At 42.8% G+C, this 19,981-nt stretch overlaps 1 protein-coding gene and 1 long non-coding RNA gene across 2 annotated transcripts; one reads left to right on the top strand and one right to left on the bottom strand.

Moving 5' to 3' along the window:
* The first annotated feature begins 65 nt into the window (after positions 1 to 65).
* On the top strand, positions 66 to 14,961 carry LOC109285651 (uncharacterized). Its single transcript, XR_002093466.2, has 3 exons — positions 66 to 188; positions 11,691 to 11,824; positions 14,877 to 14,961. It is a non-coding gene; the product is annotated as an uncharacterized LOC109285651 (long non-coding RNA).
* Positions 5,186 to 13,482, bottom strand: LOC106736649 (complement C1q and tumor necrosis factor-related protein 9A). The gene is made up of 4 exons (XM_006274428.3): positions 13,382 to 13,482; positions 11,426 to 11,592; positions 9,454 to 9,516; positions 5,186 to 6,726 (listed from the first exon to the last, which is right to left on the bottom strand). Exons 2-4 carry the CDS (start codon positions 11,589 to 11,591, stop codon positions 5,936 to 5,938), a joined length of 1,020 nt encoding a protein of 339 aa, XP_006274490.1. The 5' UTR covers position 11,592; positions 13,382 to 13,482; the 3' UTR covers positions 5,186 to 5,935.
* Positions 14,962 to 19,981: the final 5,020 nt, after the last annotated feature.

Here is a 19,981-nt window from a genome sequence, read left to right as displayed (position 1 = left end):
CGGGAGGAGGAGCTGGGGCGGGGCCCGGAGCTGCCCTGCCCCTCCGAGATGCCCGGCCTTGCACCTCCCCCGGCCCGGCTTGGCGCTGCTGCTGCTGCGGCTCGGGACCGGTGGCCCTGTTTCTGCTGGAGAAACACAAGGTCCGCAGCGGGGCTGCCTCCTGTCCACCCTGTATGGCTTCAAGGGATGTAGGTTGTTAATCTAAGGACACGCGGGCGGGCGCGGTTCTCTGGGCGGAGGTGAGATCTGTTATTGGACCACCTCAGATAGTTGGAAAAAGTCTTCTTTGCGAGCTTCCGGGCAGAAATGTCCCTGGCGGGGCGCTGCACGTGGCGTGTGCTCTTCCTGGGCGGAGTGACTAGGAAAGCAGCCGGAGAGGCTGGTCTGCGGCAGGCAGTGAGGGCGTGAGTCGAGGAGGCGGTGGGTGAGACAGGCTGCGGGAGGGGAATGAATGTAGCTGGTAAGTAGTGCAGAGGTATCTGGGGAGTCAGATGTTAGGCAGGTTATAATTAGGCTTCATTGCATTTGTGCGGGAGTGCGGGGCGTGGCTAGGTGCGGAGCTGCCTGCCCGCTCGGCTCGCTGCAAACTGAAGTTTCCCTGAAATGCTCCGTCTCCAGCGAGGAAGCAGCCGGGCAGCTCGGAGAGCAGCAGCAGAAAGGAAGACGTGAAGTTCACAAAATAGTATCTCCATCGTTCTGCAGCATCTGCCTCGGAGGCAGTGACAAAAATTGTGTCTCATTTCAACTGGAGGGTTTGCTTTGCACCTGTTCATTTTAAAGCCCAGTAACACACGACAGGGTTTTTGCACCTGTCATTTAATATTTACCAATGTGAGCACAACCACAAGGCTTTTCCTTTCATCTGCTTGTGTTATGCCTCCACGCCATACTTTTATCATTCCTTCCACCTTATCACAGGCCAAAGAACTGGGTTTAAAGCCATATTTAAACATTCCCAAAGCAGTTGTAACAAAACTAGTTAATGACATTGTGGGGTCAGCCTATGGGGAGAGGAATTAAATTATATTAATCCTACATCTAAAAATTGTTTTGCTTGGCCAGACAGAAACATTAAAGACAAAGTTAAGAGAGTTGTGTATGTGTGGATGGAGACCAATAAAGCTACAAGGCAGCATTGCAACAAACACAATTCAATTAATATGAAAGGTGGCAAAGAGCAATGCCACCAATTCTTGCAGCTTTATTGTAAGGCTTGTGAAACCTGGTGTTTTAATTGACAGCTGCTGGAAACAAAACACTGCATGGACATTTATGTTCTAATTATTTTTCAAGTAACCTTTTGACCTTCATGCTTGCAGGAAAAAAAGCTTGAAATAAGAGTACCCTTACAGACCGAAGGCAAATGCAAATAACTTCAGATATATCAATTTTGAACATGTTCATGATTTCTAGAATTACTCTTAGGATGTTTGGGGCCTGAGTCATGGTTGTTGAACTTCTGGGGATGCCAATATGGACACAGCAGTAAAACTGTAAAAGAGAAAAGAACAGCAGGCAGCTTGAGGAATGAAGATTTTTGGGTACAAAGGTACAGAGAAATGAATGTGATGACACAGTTGTGATTGCTGCATAAAAACAAAATCTAGTCAGAGGCAAATAGAGAGCCATCTCCCTAGGAGCCCACACGTACAATCTGCAATATTTTAAGTATATACTGTAAACTAAGACTGGCCAACCTGCAGCACAGGTGCCACAAGTGACATGGGCAGCTTCTATGTGGGGCAGAGCAGATCAGAGAGAGGGCAAGCAGCACAGCAAACAATAGAGCAGGAAGCACGTTATAGTTCAATTAGGATTGCTGGATTAAACCCACCCTCTTCAATATTTGTTACGTTGTGTCTTTAAAATAAACAAAAAGCAACTCAGAAATGGGGCAGGGAGGACAGGGAAGGAAGCAGAAAGCAGAGCTGTGGATGGATCAGGAGAATAGGATTGGAGTGGCACTTGGGGAGGGTGCAAAACTAATTTGTGGCACACCTGCCAAAAGGGCTGGTCTACTCTGTTGTAAATAAATCAGTAGATGATTAATGAATCCATTAGCTGACTATCAAATGATAGGGTTGGGACAGGACCTTACAGCTCTCAAGGACCTACAGGCTCTTTGCACTGGTGCAGGATTTTTCCCCCTAAATTAAACAAGCTGTATTTAAGTACTTCTGTTCTGCTTTCTTGTGAATTTTCTTCCAAATTGGCTTGTGCAATTTCTGTAAATCAAAAAAAAGTTAACTATTCATCAGAAGTTATATAGCATGAGCACCAAACTCAATCCTGCAGACACTTCTAGGAGTCCTTACTACTATAGGAAGTCTCATTAAAATCAGTTAGAACTGGGATCATTTGCAAAAAGGTGATTTGTGCTAAGTAGCTGGATTAAACCCATGGTCTTCAGTATTTTGTTACTTTGTGAGTGTGCCAACCAGAGATGCTAACTGTGTAGCAGCCTAATAATATTGCACAGTAGCATGCCAGGCAAAACCCATGCTAATACACTACTGCACAGTAGTATTAGGCTACTGAGCAGTTAGCATCTGCAAAAACCTGTGTGCTGGCACTACTGAGCAGTAGTACCAGTTACTGGGCAACAGTTACTGTGCATTGATTTAGTACTTTGCTATGCAAGTACTAAACTATGGCACATTAATGTATGTGTAGACCCAGGAGTGGGCAATTATGTTAGCTGGAGGGCCACTTAATGAGCTTTGGTGCGCTGTGCCCTGCCGCCTGGTCACCATCTTGGGACCAGAAGTCCCACCCCTAGCCCCTGACCTTTTCCACTGGAAGTTCCTTCCCTTGCCTTAGTTCTCCTTTTTTTTTTTTTTGGAGGGGGGGGGTTGCCATCTTGAAACCAGAGGAAAAAACCATACACTTAAAAAACAAACAAACATCTACTATAAGTTATTTTATTTCAAAAAATATTTTTGTCCTAATTTCTGTGTGTTTGCATAGTGTATCTAGAGGCAATTGCATAATATCTTACAGGCTGGGGGAGGACCTTCTCAGCAGCATGGCAGCAGAAAGGGATCTTGGAGTCATTATTAACACCAAGATGAACATGAGTTGTCAATGTGACAAAGTGATCAGTAAAGCTAGCCGCAGTTTATCATGCATTAGCAGGTGTATGACAGCCAGGTCCAAGGAGGTGATACTTCCCCTTTATGCGACATTGGTCAGGCCACAGTTGGAGTACTGCATCCAGTTTTGGATGCCACGCTTCAAGAGGGATGTGGACAACCTTGAGAGGGTTCAGAGGAGGGCCACTCGTATGGTTAGGGGCTTGCAGGCAAAACCCTACAGGGAGAGATTGAGGGCCCTGGATCTCTTCAGCCTCTGCAAAAGAAGGCTGAGAGGTGATCTTGTGGCCACCTACAAATTCATCAGGGGAGGGCAGCTTGAAACAGGAGATGCTTTGTTCACCAGGGCACCCCTTGAAGTAACTAGGAACAACGGCCACAAACTGATGGAGAACAAATTTAAGTTAGACATCAGAAAGAACTTCTTTACAATAAGGGTTGCCAAAATCTGGAGTGGGTTTCCAGGGTAGGTAGTGCTCTCCCCTTCCCTGGGGGTCTTTAGGAAAAGGCTAGACATGCACCTAGCTGGGGTTGTCTGACCCCAGCACTCTTTCCTGCCCAGGGCAGAGGGTCAGACTCGATGATCTGCTAAGGTCCCTTCGAACTGAAATATCTATGAATCTATGAATAACTAATAATAAAAGGGTGGGCTGACAAAAACAGAATGCGTTTCAATACGGACAAGTGCAGGGTGCTGCACTTGGGCAGTAGTAACCGGCAACACACTTATAAGATGGGAAACTCCCTTCTTGAGAGCGCAGAGGCAGAAAGGGATCTTGGAGTCATCATTGACTCCAAGATGAACATGGGCCGACAATGCGAGGTCACGGTCGGCAGGGCTAACCGGACTCTATCGTGCATCCACAGGTGCATCTCAGGTAGGGCCAAGGAGGTGATCCTCCCCCTCTACGCGACACTGATCAGGCCACAGCTGGAGTACTGTGTCCAGTTCTGGGTGCCCCACTTCAAGAGGGATGTGGACAACATTGAGAGGGTCCAGAGGAGGGCCACCTGCATGATCTGGGGACAGCAGGGCAGACCCTACGATGAGAGGCTATGGGACCTGAACCTGTTCAGCCTTCACAAGAGAAGGCTGAGGGGGGACCTTGTGACCATCTATAAACTCACTAGGGGGGACCAGAAGGGTTTGGGGGAGACCTTGTTTCCCCTAGCGCCCTCCAGGATAACAAGAAATAATGGCCACAAGTTGTTGGAGAGTAGGTTTAGATTAGACATCCGTAGGAACTACTTCACAGTTAGGGCGGCTAGGATCTGGAGCCAACTTCCAAGGGAAGTGGTGCTGGCTCTTACCCTGGGGGTCTTTAAGAAGCAGCTTGATGCCTACCTGGCTGGGGTCACTTCAGCCCAGTTGTCCTCCTGCCCAGGGAGGGGGTTGGACTTGAAGATCTACAAGGTCCCTTCCGACCCTACTTCTATGATTCTATGATCTCAAAAGACAGTCTTACTCTTGTGTATTGTGTAGAGGGGAGTAAGGAGGTATATGTGGGGGGTGGTTGGGGAGTGGGTGTGTGGGGGGTAGGTATCCTAGGTGAGGCTGGGGGGTTGTAGGAGTGAATGTGGGTTTATGGTGGGGGGTGGGAGTGTGTGTGGAGGCTGTGGGAGGGTGTGGGTGTGTGTTGTGGGTATGGTGGGAGGTAGGGTGTGGAGCTCTGTGTGTGTTGGGGTGGGGTTGGGGGGGTTCTCAGAGTCCCCGGAGTGTGCGAATCCCTGGATCTGCATGTGGTAGCAGGGTGCAGGGCCAGCCCCATCTGGCCCCATAGCACATGGCTCCCCACGCTCCCACCCCCTTTCCCCCAGTGGGAGTCCCTGGCTCTGGTCCAGAGGTGCCCCCTGGCTCAGGGCTGGGGGTGGGTAAGGCTAGGCTGGGGGGAGGTGGTTGCTGAGCAACCAGACCCACACCTCCTGCAGGGATCCCTGGCTTGCAGAGGGGCAGCCCAGGGCCAGGACTTACAGGGGGCTTACGGAGGGGCCCTGCAGGCCAGATGAAATTGCCTGGTGGACCAGATTCAGCCTGTGGACCATATTTTCCCTGCCCCTGATGTAGACCTGTGTCTTTAAAAAAAACAACAACAATAGTTTAGAATATTTAATAAGCCTCTATGTGTCTAGGATACATGAGTTTATGACAGAGCCTTCTAAGTGTAGTTTTTTCATAGTTTAGCGACATTAAAATGTAACATGAAAATCTAAAACAAAAGCTGTGAATAACAATAATATATATAACTAAATGGCTGTATAACTACCGTTAGGATTGAATCTCTGCAGAATTGCTAAAAGGCAAGGATTTCTAATGGTAATATCAACTATGTAGTTGGGATAAAGTTAGACAAGCTTTTAAATGCAAGAAATTCTTCCTTAGGTCTCTGATCACAGGGAGTCAGGCACAGTATGATCTGGACTGCTTGACTGATGAGTAAGGAAGGTTGTTGCACTATTGTTTACAGTTAAGCACTTCTCTTTGCTTGCCACTATGATGAGACAGATGTAACAATTGTATCAATATGAAATTATATGGATATCATCTGGTATGATGTAACTATTACACCTTCAGGCTTCTGTAACAATACAAGTGTAGCAAAACTGTTGCAATGTTAACCTTGTTTTATTCCTGGCTGAAGTTACTGCAGTTTACCTAAACTTGTTTTGCTACAGGAAAATTGTGACAGCCTATGTGTTCCAGAGTAGCAGTCCTTTCCTTGCTCTTTTTAAAAACAGTTTAAAGTTTTGCGTGTTCATTGCCTAAGATACACTTTGAAATTCAGGTTGGCGAGTATTTCCCAACAATATATGCAAGTGCCAGCATAATAAAATGTTGATTTACATTAGACTGGGTCTAATGTCTCAGAGTTACTGAACAACAAAAACCCAGTAAAAGTTGTATCATCATCCTGGTCTGCTAACAATCCATTAAAAACCTCTCCTCCATGGGCCTGCAACCATACTTGATCTCCCACTTGCAGTTCCAGGATAGCACCTCCTGAAGCCTGATCCTCAGCACCCTGATATTTATCCACAGTGTGCAGCATCTTGATCCCATTTTTAACTAGAGCTACTCTTACATTCCTTGAGTAAACAGTAATGTGGTAGGTAAAATAATAAACCCCAGAAACGTTGCAAGTGAATTTTCCAGTAGCAGGATCATAATGGTTTAGACCATTATACAACACTTTATCAAACTTGATTGGACGATTGGCCGGAGGAAACTTAGTTTCAGCTGTAAGACCTACACTGAAAGCACTTCTTGGTATCACTGGGGTGTCACCTGTGTTTCCTTTATCTCCTCTATCACCTTTCCAGCCCTTTTCCCCCAGAACTCCTGGATTTCCCTTTGGTCCTGGACCTCCAACACTACCTTCAGGACCTGGATTACCAATAGGACCAACAGGGCCTGGCAGACCAATTTCACCTGGATTCCCAATTTCACCCTTCATCCCTTTTGGACCCACGGGACCAATATCACCTTTTATCCCCTTTTGTCCTTGCAGCCCTATTTCTCCTTTTTGACCTTTGTCACCCACAGGCCCTACAATTCCCTTTGGTCCCAGTTTTCCAGGTCGTCCTCTCTCTCCTTTATCTCCTTTGTTCCCCTTCTCTTCAACTCTGCCATCAATTCCTAAATGAAAAAAGAATGACATATACTTATCATTTTACATTGGATTACTGAAGCACAAACAAATTAATTTTCAGTACATAATTTGACAGATACATTTACTAAGGGCATATCTCTGCACACTACAGAGTTGTTGGTAGGGGAGGGAGGGAGGAAGAATGTCAGATGTATAAATGCAGGATAAAAAGTATTGAGATGAAACCCATCCCTGCAATTGCTACAGTGCAGTTGCAGGCATAAAGCCAAAGATGGTAGTGCTTAATCTATAGCATACTGAGGGTTGCACTGAAAACCTGCCATATCAATTATAAATTTCTCTGGAAAACGTTATTTTAAAAATTTGTTCCTTATTTAACTGGATGACTCTCTGGGCACATCCTGATGAGCATGCATGTGTGGTTTGTGACATCTCAAACCTATTTGAGGTGCTGCAAACCATACAGGGCACACATGCAACTGTGTACCTGTGCTGCAAATTTGCAGCATGTCACCAAAATTTGATACCAGGAACTTCCAGTATAAATAAAACACCACAAGAACAACAACAAAAAGAGCAGCACAGCACATTCTTCAGAAGCATGCGCCAGAGCAACCGGAGGCTATCCTCCAGGGAGATAGATACTCTAGCTGCCAGCCAAAGCATCTCTCCTCCTCTAGGTCCTGGCTCCTCCAGCACACTGGGAGCTGGGAGAAGTGGGGAACGGGCAGTTTGCCTGAAACGGGACATTTTGTCCCACACCACAGTGCATGTGCAGGGGCATGCACAGGGCAAAAAATAATGGTGCACATCTTCCGAGGGCCAGATATCTCATACTAACAGAGCTGAGGACTATATCCCTGGGTATTGTATCTTTTTTAACATATTGATTCACTAAACCAAAACAGTCAGTGCACCAAGTGTTCCTGGAACTTACCTACTATAAATATAAACACTTCTGTATTGCAATTCAAGTTGTACTTGCAGCACAGCACACATGCCTATGACGTACTATAGCTGGCTTGGGTGTAATGATACCAAAGACACAGAAGTATGAACTTCAGCACAAGTTAACAACCAGAGTTCCCAGCACACTATTAGAGCCTACACAGGAAGCTCATGCCACTGTTCTTGTCACCTGCGTTCACTAGAGCCAAGGTGTTAGGGTATGCCTATATGTGCTGCAGTCAGCCCTTTGATTGCGACACAGACACACCCTAAGTGGCAATATACTATCATAGAAATAACAACAAAAGAGTTAAACTGATTTCCTAGTAATTTCAGAAAATTACCTGTTGATTTTTTTTTTCCATACCACTTACTCATTTTCTCTGACTAAGATGCTAAAACACTATAGGAAAACAGTTTCTTTTTTGTCCTCACTACTGCATTTCTGCAGAAAGATAAAAGACTGCAAATATCTTGAGCAAGTCTACGCTGCTTCTGTGCTGAGCCTGGGAACACAGCTCAGATGGATGTCTTGCCCACTTGCTACTGCTCTGTGATGCCAAACCCTAGTAATGAGGCAATATTGCTGCTTTAGATCAGTCCCCAAGCCACTCTGAGGCTACTTCAGATGTGCTTATTGACACGCAGTCAAGGGGTGTAAAGTGGTCACTGTCAAACATATGGCCCACAGAACCAATCCACCTAGCCTACTGGTAGGCCAGGCCTGCCACAAAATTTAGAGCACTGATGGACATGGCCCTCAGCAGCAGGGGGGTTGCCTTGTGGCCACCTGTCCCACCACCAGTTGAGGGCCCTACTGTAGTAAGTGGCTATCTGGCCTTACTTACTACTCCTGCCATGGAGGACACCACTGCCATAGTAGCCACTTCCACCATCCCTGCCCTATGCTGGGTCCAGGCAACAAGGAAGCCCCAGAGACCTCCCCCAAGGATCTGGCCTCCTTTACCTCATATCTGGGATTTGGTACATGTAGAATAGGAGAGAGTTCAGTAATAACAGGTACTAAACTTAATGCACTATAATTGGTGTAGCTGCACAGTAGCGCCAGTGCACATTTTTTACATGATGCTAATGCATAGTAGACTAAGTCTACTGTGTATTAGCATATTAGCACAGCTTTCGCCATGACATGCTAATGTGCAGTAGAATTAGTCTACTGCACTTCTAGTGTCTCATGTAGACATGCCCAGCAGGCTGGTCTACATGTGCATTTATGCCAGCTTAAATTTACTGCGCAGTAAATTACTGTGCAGTAAGTGGGAATAGGCCAATGTCTACACGTGCTAAAGTGCATTAACACTGTGTATGGATTCACTTGGGACTAAAGTTAATCCTAAAGCAGTCCACACACACAGTGTTACTGTGTAGTAAGGCATCTACACATGTGTTACTGTGCAATAACTAACCGGTCATAAATTTGATATCGGATGATGCAGGTATCATCAAATTTACACACAAGTTGAGATAAGTCACCATATTTACTGCACAGTACGGCCATGTGCCCCCCATGCTGTGCAGTAATTTCAGTTACTGCTCAGTAAATGCGCATGTGTAGACACACCCAGTGTGTTTCACAACAGTGCTTCAATGCACAGCTGGCAGGTAGTATGAACATACCTTAGGTATCTAACTATGGCATTTGATTACCACTCATATCAGTTCAATATAGTGGAATAGAAGAGGATTTCCTTTATCAAAGTGAGGGATGTATCAGAACCTGTGTCCACAAACTCCTAGGTAAGCAAGGAAAAAATAGCTTGACCAAAATTATAGTTTCCTCTGACCTTGTGCTCCTTTTTCTCCATTTGCGCCATCCTTCCCTGGGAACCCGGGAAGTCCTACTTCACCTAGTAGAAGCAAAACAGAGGGCAGATTTTTCAGTTAACAATGATACCACATTACAGGAGCCTGAATCTTGCTCTGAGCCTTTCACTCCCAGCATGGCTGCCAATGGCTCAGGTTCATAAGTCTTAAACACCTTACACATTGGCTTCTACAGCTTATTCTGAATTATCCAGCAACTGGGGTAACAAGTGATGACAATTAGTCCTAGGAGTGATCAGTGGAAAAAAATCCTATCCAATATTAAAAGAAAGATGTTGATGCTTGAACCAAGGTGACTATCCCCAACTCCTTTTTTAGGAATTGGGGCTAGAGAGCAATGATTTAACAGTATAATTTTAATTATGATGGGCTTTGTCCTGCTTCTACTGAAGTTGGTAGCAAAATTACCATTGTCCTAAAAGGGAACAAAGTTAACTGTAGTGTTTACAAATGGGAATGTATGTTTGGTATATAGAATGTACAAGATGGAAAAATCACCAAAAATTCAGTTCAGACAGTTATAGTAAAGTGGTCATCCATAAAAAGGCAACACTTGCCAAAAGAGACAACACCATCATCACAATTATTTCTTATTTTAAGAATAAAAAAATTAATGTGGTATTTTAGATACCATGTCTACATTTTTCATGACAGCTGTAGGAGTGAGAATTTTCTGGAGGGATCAAAGTAATTTAGACCTTTATTTTCCATTTTTCAAGCCCCCTTTGACCCTCAAAGGTTCTGTTGTACAAGGCAAATAACGGTGATCTGCATTGTGAGAAGGTATGAAAAACTTCTTTGTAGATTTTAGAAGAAGCTTTTGTTTTCTGGTGTATGAGAGACATTGAAAGCATGAAGGACAAGGTTGTTTGTTAGTGGAGCTGGAGCATTTTATAGACAGGAAGACTTGGTACAACATATTAGTCATTCTCCAAATTGGCTCACGTCTCCTAGAAATGTATTAAACCTGGTCAAAACTGATTCTGCAAAATACTTTCTCTCTTGATGTGCATGCACTTTTCTGATGAAGAATGAGACTTGTTTGCTCTGGAGCTTGTTATTTAGTCAGCAGCCCAATCCAGTAGGCACTTTTGGAGATCCCAGGTGATGAAATCAGATGCCAACTCCTGGTTCAAGAACATGATTAAGCCCCTGTTTAAAGTTAATTAAAATGTAACTTATTGACTTCAATGGGATTTAACCACCTGCCTGTGTGCTTTCATGAATGGATATTTTCCCTGCAGAGGCCCTAAATCTTGGTTAGCTATCTGGCATTTAAAGAACTGTGGAAAATATTATAGCTTAGCATCCAAGAGGTTGAGCAAACAGTTACCTCTGGATTCATGGCAGGAGCTCAGGCTCTTTTAAGTCTGAAAAGATACAATGAACCTGGCTGTGATCTCACCAGGTTTTCACTAGTTTCACTATGTGCATTAGCATCAATGGAATCCATCTGGATTTAAAGTGAGCGGAGAAGCAAGCCCTGAAAATATGAAGGAAAGAAAGAAAAGAAACACCCTGTCACGCTGTATAAGAGATTTCAGCTGAAAGTTGGGGGAAGGGTTGCTCTGCTTTACTTCCTGGGACATAACAGTTGTTATTTATTAGTTGTTTTTTTTCACAATCTGAAAATGTACATACAATGGACTTCTGAATTTCCAAACAGATAATATGCACTCACTAAACTCCTTTTTGCTGCCATTAACTTTTGTTCCTTGCATCTCCATATTAATTACTTTCATTAGTACTTTTTTGGATTTTCATGTACCAAAGCAAGGAGCTAAGAGTCTGAAATATGCTTTGAAGGTCAATTTGAAAATCGTAGTTGCTTTCATGTCATCTGTAAGGGTTAAAAGGTTCCTAACAAGATTTCCAACAAGCGGATACACTATTGCTCATTTCCAACAATTAATAGGTAGCTTGGTACTGTACCTGTATCTCCTTTGTCTCCCTTTGATCCATCTCGCCCATCACGTCCGGGTACACCATTGTGTCCAGGGTTCCCAGGGACTCCAGGATGTCCTTGGGAACAGACGTCCTGTTTTCGTGTTTCCTCTGTGTTGACTACAATAGCCAGCAATATAATCCAGCGGTTCATTCTTTAAGAAAGTTAAACGGTTTCAGCTGAAAATGTCAAGAAAACAATATCCCTGTTTGCCTGTCTGAGTCTACCTGTTGTTTCTTGTCTTTCACTTAGATCAGTGATTCTCAATCAGAGTGCCATGGCACCCATGCATACCTCAAGATCCTTTGAAGGGTGCCATAAGGTATGAGGTGATAAGAAAAGAAGCACAGATCAGCTTCTTTCCTGCATGGCCCCTCTACAAGGAGGTAAACTCTATAATAAATTAGTTTTTTAAATGGGTTGCCATTCTGTTCACAAAAGTGATGGAGCAGTGGCTTGAGTTTGAAAAGGTTGAGCCACTGACTTAGGTTGTAAGGTGTTGGGAGATAAGGAAAACAATTTTGTGTATGTGGATATGTGTATGGTGTCCATATAGTACCAGAAACACTGCCTGGAATTTCTAGCTACTACTGAAGAACAAATAGTTATTTAATTAAAGGGTCACCCAACCAAAGTTTAGCTATATTTTAAATAAGGTTGGGAATATTTATTAATTTTCACTGATTCAGGAGTACTGGATTCTCTTTCAACATTTTCTGCAGAAATGCATTGCAATGTAATATGTTCTGATGAAATCAAGCAGCTTTGCAAACTGGGCCTTTAGAAATTTTGGACCTGATACTGAGAGATGCTGAGCAGCTGCAACTTTACAGGGAGTCACAAACACTAAGTCGCATTGAGGACCAGGCCAACACATAGGAATTTAATACAGAGTTTTATATAGTTCCTCCCTAAACCAAAACCTGACCAGAGTAAAAAAAATCAACCTAGTATCTTAGTGAACTTTGTTTGCAATAACATTCAAATACAATCCAACACAGATACCTTTCAGCATCTATCACATCTTTCCAAAAGAAAAGCATTCATTTGTCTATCCTTCTCTTGATCGCTCGCTCAAACAACTTTGTCCCAGGGAATAGAATACAATTAGAATTACAGAGATAAGAGAATAAGTCTATCCCTCTTTCTGTACTCCTTAATTATAAAGAAGGAATCATGTGAGTGGCATATTAGGGATTGCTAGTATTTAGTATGTCAAGGTGGTAGAACAGTCAAAATGACACTGAATTGATACAAATTGATAGTAGAAGTTTAAAAGGAAAAAAACCCACTATTCTTTTATTGTACTCATACATCATGTTCTGTTCTCCATGGAAGGAGAATTTCAGCAGGAGTGGGCAGTCAGGCCGCTACTGGAATGTATCATATTGACTAGTAATTACCAGTATTTTGAACATCAGCTAGAATGTTTTGCTTCAGTTGGATCAGATTGTTGTTTCTAATAAAGTTCCTTATTACATGCTTGTTGAGGAAACCAAATACGATCATGATTCATGATACAGTCTCTGGACCACTGTGCTGGTGGTCCACAGAGAGGTGGCTGACCATGGGGTTCTAGCAGAGCCAATGTGCCAATGAAGGAGCTGACAGATGCATGAAATATATTTCTTAATATTACTCTGCTATGTAAACACTTACTATAGTCACCAAAACAACGTTACATGTAAGACAATGGGAGGGGAAGTAGTCTCGGGGGCTATGAATGGAGATGTCCACAAGATTAGTTCTCTATTAAGACATGGTATTCACTATGGGATAAATTTGAGAGCCTCTGTCCACTTACTCTCTCCTAATCCTTGATGCCTTTGGTTAGAATAAATACCAGTGTTCTAGAGGAACGTTGGTTCCATAAAAAAATATGTATCCAATCCATATACATGCACTCATTACCCTATACAAGCACACAGGATTTTTGGTCTTACCTAATTCATAGCTTCACTGTACAATGATGTTTCCAGGCATTTTTCACTTCATCGTGACTACCCTGTGTGAAGAAATGTAGGGAGCAAGTGTGTGTTGTGAGGACAATCTGTTGTTTAGTTACCCAGTAGTCCTAAAGTTTAGTTATTTAATTTTCAGAGTTGTTCAATAATTAAAATAGAGGTTTAAACCAGAGGCCAGTTGGCATAATTGGAATCTTTCTAGTATTTATTTAAATGCTAAACTCCAGTAAACTGTACTTTGGCTTTTTCCATGGTGATCCAAGTGAAGAGTATTCAAATTAATTGCACAGCATTTTAGGTATCTACTCAAGAGTTAATCTTTGATTTGTTGTTATTATTTATTGTTCGTATGACAACAGAATGTAGAGACCTCCATAAGTTCTCAGGCCACCATTGGGCTGTACAAACATACAGTAGAAATTGTCCCTGACCCAAGCAGTGTACAGGTATACAGGATTCAGATTTTAAGAGAGGGGCATTTTAAGACTTAAGAGGATATAGGAGAGGGAGCCAAAAGAGTGGTACATATAGAACACAGCATTACAGGTATAACATACATAACTTATTATATGCAGTTTATATATATTAAAATTCTGTGCAATTATTATATAACGTACTACATAATATACACAATATAGTATATTGTAAAGGTTATACTACTACTATAATAGTATGTATTGTATACTGTATTGTATAATGTCATATACTATATTGTATATAATTCTATCAACTACATAATATAGTAGTCACATAATTTTGTTTGCTTTTATGTAAGTAAGTGAGATGGGCAATGCCTTTAACAACTAACCAATAGGGTACTCACCTAGCTATTCAAACATGAATCAAGGCAATCATGCTATTAGGCATATTTTTGATAATTACTTAATATTTCTCTTATTGTAACTCCTAAAATTGTTTGTTTCTAAGGCCAGATAAAGGTGAAGTGATGGAAACAGCAGCAGGCTTATAAATGCCAATTCTGAAAAGTGAAAGACAAAACATTTATATTACCAGAGGTTAATGTGCTATAGGAAATCTATTCACTTCACTCCTCTTGGTGCGAGAGAATAGAAAATACTGTGCCTGAGGGTGATTCACACATTGCAATGACAGACATCCATATTCTGTTAATCTGGTAGCAGAGTGTCTCTTCTGTGACAGAAACAATTAAAATGAATATCCTGTTGAGCTCCAAGTGGTCGAACAAGTGTCACCAAAGACTGTAGTGCCATCTTGTGGTAATAACAAATATTACGCTATCTTGCAGTCAAAACTGATTCTCAACTAGAGTACTCTGTGTGCAACAGTAGCAAAAAATATACTTTTGCTTATAGCAAAAAATACACTTTTGCTATAAGATCAAAGGTGACCTGTAAAGAAAAAAAAAAAAAGTTATCCGTCTTTTAAAAATATTATTCCTGATGCAGGAAGGGGCAGGGTCTAAAACTTTGTGTTTGGTTTTTTTTCTGCATAGTTTTTCAGTAAGAAATCTGGTTCCTCTCTATGTTCCATGTAATCTGTGCACCAAGCCTTCGACATACCACCACAGCAAATGTTTCACCTCAACAATGAAAAATGGACAATACCTTCAAACTTTCCCAGACGCTGTCTATCCAATTCTCTGCTTTCTACTCTTCATATGTGGTTTGGAACACAATTAATGACATCTAGGCACAGGACTGATTTTGCCATATAGCTCATTTTATTTATTCATTTTAGACCAACAACTAATAGTGTAACTTGGGCTGGGGTGGGGGAGTAAGCAGGGACCAACCCCAGGTGCCAACAGAGTGGGAGTGCCAGAATGACATCCACCACTCCCTTAGGGAGCCCGGACCCCGAACAGCAACAGCTGTGCACCAGATGCTCAGCCACTGGGCTGCTGCTGTAGTAGCAACAGCTGGGGTGGGCCGACCGTCCTGTGGCAGCAGCAGCTGGAGACCATTTTGGGGCTCCAGACCAGGTTAAGATTCCAGACCCCCTCCTCCAATGTGCACACAGAACTTGGCAGCACCTCCCCACAACACTCTCCCCTCTTGATTTCCAGAACAGTTTTCTCAGGGTACAAACCCTGCTATTTATGCCTCTGTTAGCAGCCTAAAAGACAGCTGTTTTGCAGAACCATAAAAGTTTCTAAGGTTACACATCACTGGGATGTTATAATAGTAAATTCAGATTAGCATGTGTGACAAGAAGAGAGGTCAGCAAAGGAAGGGATCAACGCCACAGATTGTATCTGAAAAGTATTTTTTCACACATGTATTTCTTAAGCAAGAAAAGAGCCTTAGGAACTTATACCTCCTTTCTTTCCTGCAGTCTAAAGAACTCTATTCTGCAGGCCATCCCCACATGCCACTGGCATGTACATGGGCTTTTTTTTTTTTTTTTTTTCTGTTATTTAACTTGATCTGAGGCCAGAGTTCAATGTGATTTTGGCAAGACTTGTTCAGAAGAGTTGGGTGTAAGGTTAGGCTCTAAAACCATTCCTGAGTCACAGCCTTCATTTTTCCAGTGGAAATGCATTAATTTGGATAACTTCAAGCATGTCACCAAGTAAAATAAGTTATTAATAATTTCAAGTCCTCTTGTTTCTATGGGGTGGTGTGTGTATATCTTTTATCATGTTCACAAGTTCTTTTGATTTGGGAAGGACTCAAAAGAAAGCTGGATTCCTCCCCCTATTAGAGGTGTCAGTAATAAATTATTTCATTAGCTGGAACATTTTTTTTTAAAAGAAAGGAAGGTAATAGACCTTGGGACTATTTCAGGTAACTGGCTAATATAGTGTGGCCACTGACCCATCCCCAGAATACAGGACACATCCCCTTGGTGAAGGGTAGAGGGAAACCATCAGCCCTATTGGCCAGTCAGTGGTAAGAGGAGGGGCTCGACCAATCAGCAGGAAGGGGGGGGGTCTACTGGGCCCCCTAGCCAATCAGCAGCAAGGGACAAGTTACCACAAAAAGCCACCTCCATCCCTGGCTGGCTGGGAACCTTGCTCCTCCTGGCTGTGCACAGCCAATAGAATCATGAGGACAAATGATTAACATGTATTTCCACCAATGAACTGAAACACAGAACTTTTTGCAGTCCATTCCTCATTTAGAAATGGACAGGGGACAAAGGGTTTAAAAACAGGATGCTCTGGTATAAGAAAGGACCAATGATCACACTAGGCTAATAGGTGCACCATTTCTACTTTTCATTAGCATAAAGAGGGGTGCATGTTGGACATGGAATTTCAGTCAGAGAGAACATGTTTTCCAAGGCACAATGTGTTAAAGGTAAAAGAAAACATTATATCACTGGTTTTCACACATTTTGGACTCAAGTCAGTTCATTAGACTTGAGACAGCCATAGGAAAATGACAGATCTTAGCTTTTACTCATTTTTGACTGGAAAAGTAATATAGCAAACCTCTTATTGCAGAGACCTCAGAAAGTTTACAAGTCAGAATGTTTGTAACTAGATTCCTATTTGAAATCTCTTGTGTTTATGTGTCCAAATACTAAATATGTTGGTTCCTTCTTTGAAAAAGTAACATACAAATGTCCTAATTATTAACCATCTTACACAATACCCTTTAAAAATCAACTAGCACTCTAATATACTGACATTGATGTATGTGAACTAAGATCTCCATTTTACAAGTGCTGATCATCCTCTCTCTCTCTCTCTCATTAAAAAGGAACAGAAACGGAGAATGTTAAACATTTTACATAAGGCTCTAATTCAAGAAATTTGACAATCTAAGAGGAGGAATAAACCCACTGTGCAGCTGAATTTCCAATTTAGAAGATAAATTGGTTGCATTGTGCAGCTCCTACACTTCCTCCAGCTAGTTCTCCAGCCTTCTAATGATAATTTATTTTACCTGTGTCTAGCAACAGCACATTGCAGCTAGTATGCAGAAGTGGCAGCACCAGAGAAAAACAGAATTATGTTATTCTACAGTCAGTCAAAATGGAAAAAACAAACCAATCTCAGACTTTGATAAAATTTACCTGTTGCGATGTCACACGGGATTGCTGCCAGTTTGGAAAGGCCTATGGACTTTGTATTTCCTGTGGCAGCCAGCTAGTGGAAAAATCAAGATTCAGACTGAGGGCTAGGGAAAGGAATTTGCCAGGACTTTGGGAGTACCCAAGCCCAGACTGTGCTTGATAAATTGAAAATTTCAGCCCAACACAGTGTTTCATTGAAGCTGAGATATAGCACAGAGACATTTCAGCTTAAACACAAATATCATCAAAAAGTTTTTCTTGGTTCAGGTGCACGTGTCGCAGGGGGTAAGACCATGCATGTATGCATGAGAGAGGAAAGGCATGGACACATAACGCTTAGAGTAATTTAAATGCAGTCAAACCTGAAGACAAATATACAAGCCTCTTTAATCAACTTAACTGGTTCAAAAATATACATGGAAAACCAAGTACTATTATGAACCACTTCACTGTGAACCGGCTTAGTGTTGTGTGTGAACACCAAGTGTTTTGTGACACAGTGAGCACATCTACACATGTGCTTTAATGCACAGTAGACCATTTTACTGCACATTAAAGAGTTACGTAAAAAGTGACGTCACGCTAATGCAGTATAAAACAGTCTACTGAGCATTAGGTGCCACTAAAAAAAGCATGCAAATGAGCTACTTTGCATTAGCACTGCCTAATACACATTAATTTAGTACCTCACATTGGAGGTACTGAATTTAATGTGCATTAGAAAAGCTGCATTAATGCACATCTAAATGCACCCAGTTAGTCCTCCTGGTGTAAGTGTTCAGCCAGGATGTAGGTTGCCAGGCCTGCAGACAGGACTCTAGAAGCAACTAGGGGATCAGCAAGGTGAGAAAGCATTAGGCCAAGGTCTAATTCAGGGGACTAGGAATACAGGGACCAAGTTCCAGGAAGACCAAGAGGGAAAATAAATCCAAGAGGCATAATCTGAGAAGTGAGCCAATATCAGAAACCAGGGGTCAGAGAGCTGGTGGTTAGTTCCAGGGGAGAGCCAAGGTCCAAGTGAAGAAAAGTCAAAGTCAGGAGCCAGGAGAAATCATAAGGAGCAATGAATTTGTGGCTTGCTGGAACAGACTGAGACCATCTCTCAGCCTGAGGCTCACAGAGGAAAGACTTGGTGGAGAATGTAGTAGTGAATGGCAACTTGAGTAGCAGCCACCACAAGATGATTAAGTTCAGGATCCTGAGGAAAGGAAGGAAGTAGAGCAGCAGCAGAAGGACCCTGGACTTTGGAAATCCAGACTTCAACTCACTCAGGAAACTGATGGGCAGGATCTCCTGGGAGGCTCGTCTGAAGAGGAAAGAAGTCCAGGAGAGGTAGCTGTATTTTAAAGAAACCTTACTGAGGGTGCAGGAACAAACCATCCCAATGCACAGGAGGAATAGCAAGTATGGCAGAAGAACAGCTTGGCTTAGCAGGAAACTCTTCAGTGAGCTAAAACACAAAAAGGAAGCTGACAAGAAGTGGGAACTTGGACAGATGACTAGGAAGGAGTATAAGAGTATTGCTCAGGCATGCAGGGAAGAAATCAGGAAGGCCAAAGTGCAATTGGAGTTGCAGCTAGCAAGGGATGTGAAGGGTAACAAGAAGAGTTTCTACAAATTGACAGCAACAAGAGGAAGATAAGGGAAACTGTGGGCTGCTTACTGAATGGGGGAGGCAAGCTAGAGACATTTTATGTGGAAAAGGCTGTAAGTACTCATTGTCTTTTTCACTTCGGTCTTCACAGGCAAGGTGAAGGTTTAGTCAACTCCTAAACTAATGCACCTGGAAGCATAGTTTGGGAAGGTGAGCAGCTAACAGCAATGAAAAACAGGGTAGGTACTATTTAGAAAAGCTAGACATGTACTAGTCCATGGGGTCAGACGCAAAGCACTCAAAAGTGCTAAGGGAGTTGGCTGATGTGTTTGCAGAGCCACTGGCTGTTATCTTTGAAAACTTGTGCTGATCAGGAGAGGTCCTGAATAATTGGAACAGGGCAAATATAGTGCCCATCTTTAAGAAAGGGAAGGAGGATCCAGGGAACTACAGACCAGTCAGCCTTACCTCAGTCCCTGGAAAAATCATGGAGCAGATCCTCAAAGAATCCTTTTCTAAGCACTTGGAGAAGAAGGTGATTAGGAATAGTCAGCATGGACTCAAAGGGCAAATCATGCCTAACCAACCTGATTGACTTCACTGATAAGATGACTGGCTCTGTGGATACAGGTAGACCAGTGGATAGGAAATACCTTGACCTTAGCTTTTGATATGGTCTCCCACAACATTCTTGCAGACAAGCTAAAGAAGTATGGCTTGAATAAATGGACTGTAAGGCAGATAAAAAACTGGCTGGACTGTCAGACTCAGAGGGTAGTAATCAATGGCTCAATGACTAATTGGCAGCCAATATCAAATGGAGTGCCCCAGGGGTTGGTCCTGGGGCTGGTTTTGTTCAATGATCTGGAAGATGGGATGAAGTGCACCCTCAGCAAGTTTGTAGAAGGCAAAAGCTGGGGGGAGGGGTGGGGGGAGATAGTAGATAGGCTGGAAGGTAAGGCTAGGATTCAGAGAGGCCT

This window comes from Alligator mississippiensis, chromosome 1 (assembly GCF_030867095.1).
Source record: "Alligator mississippiensis isolate rAllMis1 chromosome 1, rAllMis1, whole genome shotgun sequence".
NCBI classification, from domain to species: domain Eukaryota; kingdom Metazoa; phylum Chordata; order Crocodylia; family Alligatoridae; genus Alligator; species Alligator mississippiensis.
This window is presented reverse-complemented; position numbering and strand designations above follow the sequence as displayed.